General features: G+C 39.1%; 1 protein-coding gene across 1 annotated transcript in view; it reads left to right on the forward strand.

Moving 5' to 3' along the window:
- RHAG (Rh-associated glycoprotein) overlaps positions 1 to 10,224 on the forward strand; it is a 14,175-nt gene extending 3,951 nt beyond the window's left edge. The window contains exons 2-10 of the mRNA XM_008936854.1: positions 2,474 to 2,657; positions 3,657 to 3,807; positions 4,004 to 4,151; positions 4,911 to 5,074; positions 5,966 to 6,103; positions 6,889 to 7,010; positions 7,667 to 7,746; positions 8,351 to 8,424; positions 10,147 to 10,224. Of these exons, the coding sequence (XP_008935102.1) occupies positions 2,474 to 2,657; positions 3,657 to 3,807; positions 4,004 to 4,151; positions 4,911 to 5,074; positions 5,966 to 6,103; positions 6,889 to 7,010; positions 7,667 to 7,746; positions 8,351 to 8,424; positions 10,147 to 10,224 (1,139 nt within the window). The remainder of the gene's footprint in view (positions 1 to 2,473; positions 2,658 to 3,656; positions 3,808 to 4,003; positions 4,152 to 4,910; positions 5,075 to 5,965; positions 6,104 to 6,888; positions 7,011 to 7,666; positions 7,747 to 8,350; positions 8,425 to 10,146) is intronic.
- Positions 10,225 to 13,883: the final 3,659 nt, after the last annotated feature.

Here is a 13,883-nt window from a genome sequence, read left to right on the forward strand (position 1 = left end):
TTTACTCTTTCCTTTATTTGAGAAGAGCTTTCTCATATGACCTGACAATATATTTTTGTAACAAAAAAAAAGTCACATGTACCTGAAATCATCAGGATGGTGTTGGAGGAACACTGGAAAGTCCAGATGTGGAGTGCTGTGTCCAGTTCTGGGCTCCCCATTTCAAAAGAGACAGAGAATTACTAGAGAGAGTCCAGCAGAGGCTACAAAGATCATAAGGAGATTGGAGCATCTCTCTTATGAGGAAAGGCTGAGATGTCCGTCTGGGGCTGAGTAGTCTGGAGAAGAGAAGACTGAGAGGGGATCTTCTCAATGCTTCTCAGTATCTAAAGGGTGGGGGTCAAGAGGATGGGGCCAGACTCTTCTCAGTAGTTCCCAGTGATAGGACAAGGGGCAACAGACACAAGCTGAAATTTAGAAAGTTCCATCTGAACATGAGGAAAAACTTCTTTCCTTTGAGGGTGTCAGAGCCCTGAACAGACTGCACAGAGATGTTGTGGAGTCCCCTCTGGAGACTTTCAAAACCTACCTAGACACCTTCCTCTGCAACCTGCCCTAGGTGAACCTGTTTTAGCAGTGTGGTTGGATGAGATGATCTCCAGAGGTCCTTTCCAACCCCCTATCACTCTGTGATTCTGTGAACACTATCTACTATCAATCCTATCAGCACTAACCAGTGCTACACATTTTCCAAGCCATTGGATGAAGAGTTGCTTTAGGTGTGCAGCCCCCCACCACAGGTATGAAGACACAGCTCAGTGTTCCTGTGGCACAGGCTGCTATGAGCTGGAGATGTACCCATCAAATCATCCTGTACTTCAATATCCTTTTCCTAAACACCCCCCACTGACTCCCTCTGACACAGGAATATGGCAAATTAAGCTGTGTTTTGGTTGCTGCATCTTCTGAGACACTAAAGACTGCTGTTGGTAGGATCAGGAAGGTTGTATTAGTATGGTTTGAATTGTCTCCAGCCATATATTTTTCATCTCTTGTCTGGTTCTCCGAAGCAAAGGAATATGTTGAGCTCTAAGCAAGACAGCTATTTTCACACAGCATTACGATGCAAAATGTGCAAGAGTATCAAAAGCAGAGCCCAAATAGGGAAGTTAGGTTGCTAGTGTATCTTTTAAAACAAGTAGTAAGCACAACACAAGACTTTGGGTGGTAGTTCTGGAAACCGAGTAACATGGAGGAAAATGGGAAGTTTCCAAAGGACTGCATGAGCCTCAAAAATCCCATCACTGGCTATTTTTGAAGTCAGGAAATAAATGTGCAAATGTCCAGTGTAAAGAGGAAGCAAAGGATGAGGGGTGTCTGCAAACCACCTATGCTGGTTTCTTAGATGCATATAGTCTAGTGTAAATCATCTTACTACATCCATGTTTGTATTTCAGTGCTAGGTCATGGCTGGAGGATGGCAGTGCAAATATAACAGAATTTATTAGGAATCCACAGTAACTTATTATACTTCTGGGCCCTCTTTTGGATAAACATGGTAATGCATATAGCAAAATTACAGCAATGCTCCAAGTATCTAACTGGAAAATGTAACTTCAAGTCAAATATTATACTAATCAGGTCAGTGTCTCAAGTTTTTCCCACCTATTTGCATGTAGCAGACAATCAAATAGAAATACAAAGAAATAGTTACTCTACAGTGAAGTTCTTACTAACAATAAAATCAGAGAAAGTTTTAATTATGGGAATCAAACCTGTTTGGTGTAGAGTCTATTAAATCACATCAAACTCTTTAAAGTAACAAAATGTTTTAAACATAAAATATCCATCTTGTGATGAGAAACTTATTTTGTATTAAAAAGTATAAAAAGGGAAATAAACTAAAAAAAAAAGTAGAAAAAGAACAAGTAATCTTTTTTAAATATTCATATTTTATTTAAAAAAGCATATTTGAAGGAGGGTTCAGTATATGCTGATTGTCAGTACTATGTACCAGTTTAGACATTGCCTTAACTGCCTTTTTGTTTTATCCTAGAAATATATCTCTTAGTACAAAATCCCTAAAAATCTTGTGATTTTTAGAGATCACAAGCACACATTTGCACTGGGCCAACTAGCACCCTACCAGACAAATCCCACATACAGTTTTGGAGTTAGCCAGAGAATGCTGGATGTGAAAACCTTTATTTGAGGGAGAAGAGAACTTTTCTGTAAGAACAGGAAGCTGTTCTTGGTTGGTTCACACACAGAGAACAGTTCCAGACACATTAAATTTGCTAGTATAGAGATCAAGTGTTCGTTCCATAATGGCAAGGAGTCATTTCCATAGCAGGAAGGGGTAAAAGCAATAATTTGGTCTTGCATTTTCCAGACCCTCAATCTTCAACTGGTCATGAAGTAGGGAAGTTGGATCACATTGATGACATGAGTTTGGAATTCTTCTCTATTAACTCCTCATTTGTTCCTAGCTTTCCTCCCTTCATGGTCACTCTCAGACATGTTTTCCCCTCAGACTTTCAGGATGTCCATGTGATGATATTTGTTGGATTTGGTTTCCTGATGACCTTTCTGAAGAAATATGGATTCAGCAGTGTTGGTATCAACATGCTTATCGCTGCCTTCGGTCTCCAGTGGGGAACCCTCATGCAAGGGTTTTGGCACATGAGAGGAGGGAAAATTCATGTTGATATCAACAGGTACATGTTAATTTATCAAAACTGACATTTCTATCTCTTAAGATTTCAGGAGAAGCCAAAAGCTACAACATCTGTGAGATCAGACTTCTAAGTTCACTGAAATTTGATGGAGCATTACTATCCATCTCTCAACATTCACCTGCCATTTACCTCTAAAGGGGCAATACCTGGTGCACTGGGCCAAGGAAACTAAAGGGTGGGATGAAATTTAAGGTGCTATATTACATGTGGACTATAGGTCAGGTAGAGACAATGCTTTGAATCTCTGAAGCGGGAAGGTTTCCAGCAGTAGCACAGCACCTCCTGCATCCAGCAGGCATGAAAGGATCTGTCCTTCTGTGACATACAGGGTCACAGGAGAAAGGCTGGAACAGTGTGTCTACCCACTCATGACATTTTATCCTATTTCTCAAGGAAAGATTTGAGTGAGCACCACAATGCAGCAGGGTTTGGAAGCCAATCATAGAATAATCATATATAATAATCACAGAATAAAAGACTTCATGAGCAGTGTCTCTAGGTACCTTTAATCCCCCTCCCATTCATCTGTCCTGCTTATATGAAGGTCTCAGAGTGTTTTCCACGTCTGCAGCTCTGTTTTCTGAGACAACTTGTAAACAATTTTGAATGGAACAGCATCCAGACATTACTGAAGAAGCAGAAATAATATATAATATAATAACACATCTCATCTGACTTTTCACTATAATTTCAATCATCTAAGCACATACATGGTATAAGCAGGAGGCAATCTTCCCACGTATTTTCCTCAGTAGCTGGTAAGATCCCTAGAAAACTTCTCTGGAAAGGTTTGATTTTATTTTTATCCATAAAGATGACCTTGATAATTCTACATCTGAAGAGTTAAAGCTCTATCATTTTAATGATGTGACAGGTTTAATATTACAGTCTTATTATAAAGTCTCTCTAAACTGATCTGCTTTTTCCTTGTGTTTTTGTTTTGCTTTGTTTTGTTTTCATTTGTTTTCTTAACTTCAGCATGATAAATGCAGACTTCAGTACAGCAACTGCTTTGATTACTTTTGGAGCAGTCCTGGGAAAAACAAGCCCTGTTCAGATGCTGATCCTGACAATTCTAGAGATCACGATCTTTGCATGCAACGAACATCTAGTGACAAAAGTATTCCAGGTACAGCTATTGAGGAATATTTTTTTTCTGTTTATAATAAATGCTTTCTCTTTGAAATACTTCCAGTTTACATAGTCTAAGTTCTAGTTTCTACCATGGAAAATAAACCATTAGAGTCATCCAGATTTCTCCTTCATCAAATCCTCATCTTTATGGTGTATAAAACCTGTGGCTTTGTTTTGGATCACTATTACAGGCCACAGATACTGGAGCCTCAATGACTATCCATGCTTTTGGGGCTTATTTTGGTTTGACTGTAACCCTCGTCTTGTATCGTCCTGGTTTGAAAACCAAGCATGAAAATGAAGAATCTACCTATCATTCAGACATATTTGCCATGATTGGTAAGTGAAGTCACAGTGAGTCCTGGTGACTTGTTCATCCCTCTTTCACCCCTCTGTTTTAATGACTGCCTATTATTATCCTAAGTACATTTTCTTGAGTAAACTCTTAGAGGCATATTCTTTTTTTGTCTGATGTTTCAGTGACAAATTTTTACAGAATTTTACATTTTTTCCGTGGTTTAAAAATAAAAGGAAATATCTAATTAAAGATGCATTTTCCCTTTGCATCAGTGGTCACTCCCTTTTTTGTTAAATCTCCTGTTATAAGCAGCATTTCCACAGAAATTGCCCATAATTAAAAGTATTGAGCTGTGCCTGTCCTGATAATAAAAGTTAGAAACCATACATCTATCTGTCCATAAGATCTATTAATCATTCAATTTGCCAGATAAAACTATCAGTTATAGCAGTAGATGATAGCAGATTTGCACATGAACTGTCTTGCTGATATATCCTGTTCCAGTATGGTTTTCATAGTGGTGGTGAGCTCCAACAGTGAGTGGGACATGACAAGAGGTCACAACATGTTCAAGACTTCCATTATCATTTGGCAGAGACCATGGTCAAAATCCCAGCTGCCAGTGTCAAAGGCTTCTGCATAATCTTTATTGCTTCCAGCATTTTGGCTGTTTCATGTTTCTCGTTGATCATCTTCCTTACTTCTTGTAGCAAGTTCTGTTGTGTTGGATCTTTCACACTGAAATACCTCTTGTGACCGAGTAGTCTTTTGTTTGTTTGTTTTGACTTATCTTCATCCAGGTACCCTGTTCCTTTGGCTTTTTTGGCCAAGTTTTAACTCTGCCATTGCAACTGAAAAATTTTGGAATGAAGCAATTATCAACACCTACTATTCCTTGGCTGCATCCACTGTTGTAACGTTTGCCCTCTCCAGCCTGGTGGATCAAAGAGGCAAATTCAGTATGGTAAGAATTATATCACAGCCTCTGTTAAATCAAGTCACCTCTCTATAATAAGGGTGGTCGGGCAGATTCCCACTGTATGTGAGCTATCTGGAGCCTTGGCTCATTCTGTGGGCAAAATTAGAGCTACTGTAATTCTAAAGCCCCTGAGAATACTCACCTTGCTTTAGGTATGTGGTGATTCCTCAGTGGGATCACAGCATTTGGAGAGTGAAAAGTTCTTAGACATTATAGTGGTGGTCCTGCTCCCTTGTTCTTGTCCACAGAACCTGCTGGACCACAGAGACATTAGCCCAGTGCTCAGGTAGAGTTTTGTTCTTGTTCCAGAGAAGATCCTGTGTGAGTTACAGTACTGCAATAGCCAAAGCAGGTGTCTCAAGGCAATGACCTGTTCCCTGGCAATCTCACAGTGCAGCTGCACAACTGGCAAAGCCAAACTACATTGGGGCTGCCAAGCTGTCAGCCTTTCATCTCCTTGCCCTAAAAGCTGTCCCTATGTTCTCACCCACTTCCCTCCAGCAGCTGCAGTGTTTATTGAACAGCATGAGCAGGCACAGTTCTGCAAGCTTGCAGAACTTGCTGCGGTTGTAGGAGGCAGTTCTCACTGGCTCAGCCTGGCTTCTTGAGAGCTCAGATGAGGTTTAATGGTTTTTCAAAAGCTGGACTTCATTAAACTGGCCCCAGTTAAACCAGCTTAGAGTAGCTTTGAACCAACACCCTGAACAGGTAGAAGGGAACACGGTCTTAAATTCTTGTTTGCTCTTCACTGGAAAAATCCCACCTGAAGAAAAACTTAAAAAAAAAAAAGTTAAAATAAAACCTTAAAAGTCACTCAGTCTTAAAACAAGCCTCTGTTCTACATATATCACATCCACCTCTGTATACTCTTTGCAGGTTCTCATTCAAAATGCCACCCTGGCAGGAGGAGTAGCAGTGGGTACCTGTGCTGACATCCCAATCCACCCTTTTGCTGCCATGTGCATTGGGAGCATTGCTGCAATCATCTCTGTCCTTGGGTTCCACTTCCTGACTGTAAGTATTTAGGACCCACCTCTTCTCTCCTTATTGCTTCCATGGATTTACTGGAGCTCCCTTGGTGTGCTAGAAAGGGAGTTTAGAAATTGGCTGGTACAGTATAGGTAGTAAGCTGTAGATAGCAGTTATTATTAAATCAGTGTGATTTAAATATATGCTCATAAGTTAATGAGCTAATACCAGAGAAGGATCACAAAGATATTAGAGCTTATTAAAGTTAGGATTTTTTTTCAAAGAGCTGCCAGAATTTTGCTCCAAGCCCAAGTCTCAGTGAAATAGGAATAATTGCATTTCAGTCTTTTAAAATTTCTTAATAGTTCTGCCATCAAAACATACTTTTAAAGTATAAAATGGAATTATTTCATGTATAATACATAGAAACAAAACCCAAAACTGTTTATAAATTGTATTTCTTGACGAAGGGACATTCTGGAAGAAACTAGCTCACTAGTAGACTTGGAACAGATTTGTATGTGTTAGCCATGTCTTTCAACCTTGGCTTTGAAAATATTAAGACAATTAGTGGGCTGTCACATGTTTTGTATCTTTATATTTATGATGGTAGCTTGGACATTTGTACTGTTATGGCCAACAGACTTGGTTTTCTCTGCATATAAACAATTCCACAGTGAAGGGAAAGCTAGTTTTAGAGCCAAACTTCACATACATGAAATAAGTTGAATTGTTTCTTGTACTTCTCCACTACTTTCTTTTGCATATCATCCTAGAGATAATGGAGGACTATCAGCTCACTCTAAACTTCACATTTCCCCTCATTTCAGCCTTTGTTGGCATCTAAGCTGAACATTCAAGACACTTGTGGAGTTCATAATTTACATGGTTTACCTGGAATCCTGGGAGGTATCGCTAGCATCGTAGTAGCTGCAATAAATGAGGACATTAGGTGAGTTACAGAGATAGAAGAGAAAGCACTTTATTGGTTTTTGAAGATCTATCTTAATTTTACACCTTCCTTGGATCTAATGATTTATTTTTTTTTTCAGAAAATACACTTTTAGTTTGATGTCAGATGTCATGTTCTGGTTTAAGCAGGACTCTTCTTGATATCCTGCCTTTAACATACTGCTTGTACATACTAAGCTTTAACATACTAAGCTTGTTCCAGATTAAAAGATCAAGTAAAAATGAATATTAAAAACATCATAAAAACCTGCACATAGAACCATTCAAATGTAGAAGAATCTTTATTATGATTCTACAACTACAGTGCTAGTAAATGTAAGATTTCCAAGAAAATTGGCAAAATGGGCTATTTCCACTAATTTAAAAGATTCCAAGATTAAATGTTGGGGTTTTTTTTTTTGACAAAGGGGACCTCTAAAAGCTTACAAGATACTAATAACATTTTGAAAGAACTTATTCTCACATCTAGTCTAAAACAAAACCAAAATAAAATCATGACGACTCTTTTACACAGCAATGGCAGGATATTTTCCTATGGGCCATCTTGTCCAGCAGACAACATTGTCAGAAAAATTATCAGCCTCAAAGTAGAATGATTTTTTAAGTATTGGTGGTTTGGTTTTCTGCCCTTTTCAGACAAGGCTTGAATCCAAAGGCGCAGGCTGCTGCCCTGGGCAGTACAATTGGAATTGCACTGGCGGGTGGAGCATTGACAGGTCAGTATGATGCACGCAGCAACTGAAATATATGTAAATTTAGAGGTTTGCCCATGGACAACTTGAATGTATCAACAATTTCAGGTCAAAACAGAAAAATAGAAATCATGTATGATAAACATTAGCAGAAATGTAAGTATGGAAAAATGTTTTATAATAATTTTGTCTTCATATGAAGCCTAGATATCTCACTGAGTACATCTGTTTGTCTATACAGGAGGTGGTAAAATATTGTTCTGTGTGGAATTCTGTGGATTCAGACACAATTCTGAATATAAATCAATCTGAGATCAAGATATATTCATTTAGGTGAATCACATGTTTTCGTGTGATTGTGGATACTTTCCAAATAAAAATTCAGGCTGAAGGAGAAAATTCTTAAATCTAGGCAAGGTTTGAGAAAAAAAATAAACCAAGGTCTTATTCACATCTACTTGAAGAAATCTGCGTCACCTCTCATAATGAGAGAGACCAAGATGGTTGGGCATTTCTGTAGATCAGGAAACAAGTCAGAAAAGTTAGATGACTCCCCAGGACTGATCTGAGGAACATTTATTTGGGCATTTTATCTGGTTTTGAACCTCTGATTCCATTTTTCCTGCAGGTGGTATTCTAAAGCTGCCCTTCTTGGGACAAGCCTCTGACCAGAACTGCTTTGATGACTCTGTTTATTGGGAGGTAAGATCCAACCTCCCTTCATTTTCATTATGTTGGAAGTTGTACAGCACACAGCTGTCTTCCTCTCCTGGGATTTGTGGTTTACACAAGAATCAGCTTTAAAATCATTGGTGTGCCTCAGGCTGTGAATTTTTCAAAGCCACCTTCAGGATCATTTTTGGACTTGCTAGCTAGTCATGCCTTCTACATTGGACTAACCTTGACCAAAAAGCTGAAACAGAGCAAACAAACTGAGACCTCAGTGGCAGCCTTTTCTCTCATTTAAGTGTTCTCTGGGTGAGGTATCCTCTTGCTTCGTGTAGTTCAGACACATGATATTTGCAATTTTGGCTAGACGGTGCTGCTTTTCTGGTGTCATCTAGAATTTCATACGGAGTGAAATTTAGACCACTTCTTCAGTATTTGTAGGGTGAGTCTCCCTCAGGCTGAACAGAAGCTCCTCCACTTCCTGGTGGAATGATCTGACCACTGAGGTTATCAGAAGAAGATGGACCTCCTGGCACTACTGTTTTATGCATGAAGACACAAGCAATGAGGCTGAGAAAAAAGTACACACGAAATAGCCCTGCTAGGCTCCCTTTACACTCCATTAAGAGATGGTTCTAAGCTGTAGTTCTTTCTTATCCTTCCAGAACTATGATAGCTTACATGAACTAAAACCTTGAAAGCTTCTATATTCCTCACTGATAAAAACCTTTCATTGCCTATCTCAAATGTAGAGCTCCATACCATAAAGACCTAGATTTGATCAGTTGAGTTCCACATATATCTTTGAGTTGGATGCTTACAATCAAGCACAGAGAAATTCAGACATACCTTTCCTCTTGGCTAGCTCTAGAAGCTCCACAGTTTGTAGGCTTCCTGCATCTCCTTTCATGAGAGACTGATGACAGATTTTTAATTCAGACAATCTGAGTTTTATCCTTTAGACCAGGACAAACTCAAAAAGGAAGATATACATGATATGCATTGCTTGAAAACGAAATGTGAGCTCAAAAGGAAGTTTTATTAGTGTTTTAATGAACTAAACTTCAGTATAAACCACACAATTTGGTTTTCGGTGAGAGAAAATTTGCCCTCTAAGGGGAGTTTTGACCCAAAAGATCAGCAGTGAAAATGAGAAAACAACAACTTTTAATGAGAGTTCTAAAAGTCATTAGTTTTTTGACCTCAAGAAAGTCAAAGCATTGTTTTTTGGCAAGGCATGAAATGGTCTGTCACATGTACATGACAAAAATTACCAGGGAAAGGAAAGTTTTAAGGTGTGGCTAAAGAATTCACTCCCTGTGTTGACCAGTGATGATAACACAACCTTGTTAAATTGAGGATCCTGTGCTATCAGTAGAACAGCTCAGAAATACTCTATTCTAAGTGAACTTCATCAGGGAGTGGGAAGGAATATTCATACTTGACATACAACATAGTTTACATTTCATTAGAGATGGTCACTTTATTTCTTTAGAGCTCTTTGAAAATCCCAGATATTAATCTGAACTCTCAGAGCTTACATCAGAGTTCAAGGAATTCTTCTATTAAGAAAACCCTAAATTCATCCCTCAGAATTCAGAACTGCTGGTTCGTGTCAGGCTGGGTCAATGTTAGTAAATAGACACACAATATATACAAACAAAGTTACATTCTCAGTTCACTTTTAAATCTCCTTTTATGACAAAGGTAGGTTTATATCTCATCAACAGAACTCTTCTTTGATTATTTTCACAGGTTCCAGAAGAGGAGAAATCACATGAAATTCATTCCAACAACTATGATGAGCACAGCAGATTTGAAGCCACCATGTAGAAAAATAATTAATCTGTAATATTTATCTTAATTATGCTCTTTTCCATTTCTAATGCTAAAAACCAACATCCAAGTATTGTCCCAACCAAGTATTGTCCTAACCACACCAGGATTTCAAGAAGGGACTGCAGATAGCTCTATTTTTGTAATGTAAACCAAGCTTGATTTCAGAATACATAGTCATTATGCCAAGCTCAAGTGAATTTATCAGATCCTTCCAATATATTTGCTCTTCAGAAAAACCCACCACAAGCAGCTCTACAAAATTACCTGTAATTTTCCTTTTGTCATCACCGAGTCAATACAGCCATTGAAACAACCTTTGTGTTTTAAGCCTATTACAGGACACCATATTTAACTACAAGATTTAACTTCCAGATTAAACTGCAATGGGTAGATTTAGATTAGATGTAAGGAAGAAGTTCTTTGCTATGAGGGTGGTGAGACACTGGAATGGGTTGTCCAGGGAAGTTGTGGGTGTTTGTACACAAAGGTGTTCAAGACCAGGTTGGATGGGGCTTTGAGAAGCCTGGTCTAGTGGGAGGTGTCCCTGCTTGTGGCAGGGAGGTTGGAACTAGATGATCTTTAAGATCCCTTCCAACCCAAACCATTCAAGGATTCTATGCTTCTGTGATTTCTGAGTTACAGTTACATCCTTCAACAGTGTAAGGGTGATCCAGAAGAAATGGATTAATACTGTTTATTATTACTCTAACAAACTTTTCATCAAAGCATCCTAGATTAATTTTTCAGAAAGTGTGTTGTCCAATTTTTGGATGGAGGAGAGAATGTGCTGTATTTTGCAGATTGGTTCTGAAAGGAAAGAAAATGTTGAAATCTTTCCATGACAAAACACAGAACATAGTGATTGATGAGATATACTAAGTAGCAATATGAGTATCAAGGTTTTATTTTAATATATTTGTTGAAAAGGAGAAGAAAGTGAAATGGTGAAAAATTTCATTATTGTCATAGATTTATTTAGCCTGTTTCAAGGGCACAATAAGGGAATTGAGTAGGAGCTATGAAAAATAGGTAATTACATAGTATGTCTTATTATATCCAACAGTAATAAAAGGATAGTAGCACTGTTAATGTCAACAAATATAAACTGAAATAAATGCTAACACCAAGAAAAAGTGTGAGTTGTTAGGAACTGATCAGAGAGCAGCTATGTTCAATGCAGTTACAGAACATTCAGTGGAGAACTTGTGTTGTGAGTCACTACCCTTCAAGTCACTCATTCCTAAAACAGGAGAAAGTAGAAAAAAATTGAAGGTAAATTAAGGTAAATTAACTCCACACAAGAAAAGATGATAACGGCTGCTCAATTAAGAGACGTAAAAGTTGAGGTATCTGAAGGAACTCTATGAGGTGAAAGGAGCTGGGAGTGGAGTCACACATTTCTGCCTTCCTACATGGGGTAATCCATTGAGATGCAATGAATGGGAGATGAAAATCTGCCAGAAGGATCACATTGCCTGTAGGCATTATTCAGACACAGAAAGCTACCACTGATGTCTCAGAAGGACAAGCTACAGTGGATGAACTTTCAAGGCTCTTGTATAAGTGTTGACCACCAAGGAATACCTGAGTGAGAAAGTGCCACTCACTGTGAGTGAAACTTTCAGACTGACTCTGCTTGCAGTGCAGTTGGGAGGTCTGTCTGTGTAGTAGATGTGCTGTGTGAGGGTTTTGGGTGTTAAAAGAGCTCCCTAACTCTTCATAGCAAGTGGATTTTCCAAGAAAGCAGAACAAGATCATGAATTTCTATCAGGGAAACTACTATATAGTTGGACTGATTGTCTGGCTGGTTCCATTTCCCATGTCATGGTTCCTTGGCCAGCTCACTCTTTTCTTCACATCTGATGCTGTGAGTGAGCATGTTAATTTATTCCTCCCTCCAGTGCTCTGGCACCCTGGATACCATTTTCAGGAAATTCTTTACTTCCTTTTTGACAAAGGACCCTAGATGCATGGTCTGTAGCAGTAGGACAAGGGGTCTGTCATGACAGGGCAAAAAGTAATGGTTTTAAACTAAAAGAAGGTAGATTCAGACTAGATATAAGGATTTTTATTTTATTTTTAATGTGGGTGGTGAAACACTGGCACATGTTGCCTAGAGAGGTGGTTGATGCCCCATCCCTGGAAACATTCAAGGTCAGGCTGGAGGGGACTCTGAGCAACTTCACCTTGTTTAATTAATGTCCCTGCTCATTGCAGAGGGATTGGAACAAATGACCTTTATAGGTCCCTTCCAATCAAACAATTCTATGATCCTATGATTCTAAGTCTAGCTTTGCTTGAGAAACTATATTTTTAGGTAACTAACTGCATGTGAGGAGTATATGGCTTAAACAACTGAAAGAGGGATTACAAATGCATCTGTAAAAAGCATTTCAATAGGTCCATTCTGATGCTCACAATACTTAAAAACCAGCTAATAATACAGAAAAGCATTAGGACAATTAAAGATGCAAAAATCACATGTTGTAAAAACATCAAACAAGAAATAGCACTAGAAGCAACCTCTTGAACAATGTGGTGCAGCCAGATGACTAAACCCTTGTGTAAAGCTAAGCTAGATGATGATACCAAACTGAGTGGGGAAATGGACACTTCAAAAGGGAGAACCACCCTGCAGGAAGACCTGGATAGGCTGGGAGAGTGAGCTAACAAAAACATTATTATTGAAGCTCAATAAGAGCAAGTGGACAGTCTTGCAACTGAGAAAATATAATCCAGGAGTACAGTACAGGCTGGGACCTACCTGGCTGGAAAATAGCTCTGTGGAAGGGGACCTGGGGTCCTGGTGGACGACTAGCTCAGTATGAGTAAAGAGTGTGCTGCTACTGTGGCAAAGAAAGCTGAAGTGATGCTGCATTGCAAGCAGGAAGAGTCATTGTCCCACTCTACTCAGCACTTGCCAGGCCACACCTGGTCTACTGGGTTCAGTTTTGGTCCCTGCTATACAAAAAAAAAAAAGATGTAGACAATCTGGAGAGGGTCTAGAGAAGGACCACAAAGATGACTGCCATATAAGAAAAGGCTGACACTTTGTTCAGCCTTGAGAAATGAAGGCTCAGGGGAGACCTTATCACCATGTTCCAGTATTTAAAAGGTGAGTACAAAGAAGATGGAGACTCCTTTTTCACACAGAGTCACATGGAAAAGACAAGGGGTAATGGGTACAAGTTACCTCCTGGGGAGATTCCAGCTGGACACAAGAGGAAAATTTTTCACAGTGAGAAAAATCAGCCACTGGAATAATCTCCCCAGGGAAGTGGTGGGTTCTTCAACGTTGGACACTTTGAAGATTCAGCTGGGCAGGGTGCTGAGTTGTTGTTGGTTCTGTACCCTAACTGCTCACCTTCATACTTCAGATGTCAGTGGCATTTGGTTCTCTGTCTTAGGATATTTTATTTGGTTTAATTTCCAAATTAATCAAAGCTTTGCATACCCTGAGTCCTCTAGAAAGCTGTACATATTTCTTAGAGACATACAATCTTCTTTCTCTCTCAGAGGCATCAACCTGTTAACAAATTAGGTATGGTGAGGCTCTTGCCAAAAAAGCTCTTCCTCTTCTTCATAAGCTTCCTGCAGAAGTCCACCACTCCCCTCCTCCAGGAGCTTCCATCTCAGACCTTGACCTCTTTCAC

The sequence above is a fragment of the Merops nubicus genome, unplaced genomic scaffold (assembly GCF_000691845.1).
Source record: "Merops nubicus isolate BGI_N331 unplaced genomic scaffold, ASM69184v1 scaffold183, whole genome shotgun sequence".
Classification (NCBI taxonomy): Eukaryota; Metazoa; Chordata; class Aves; order Coraciiformes; family Meropidae; genus Merops; species Merops nubicus.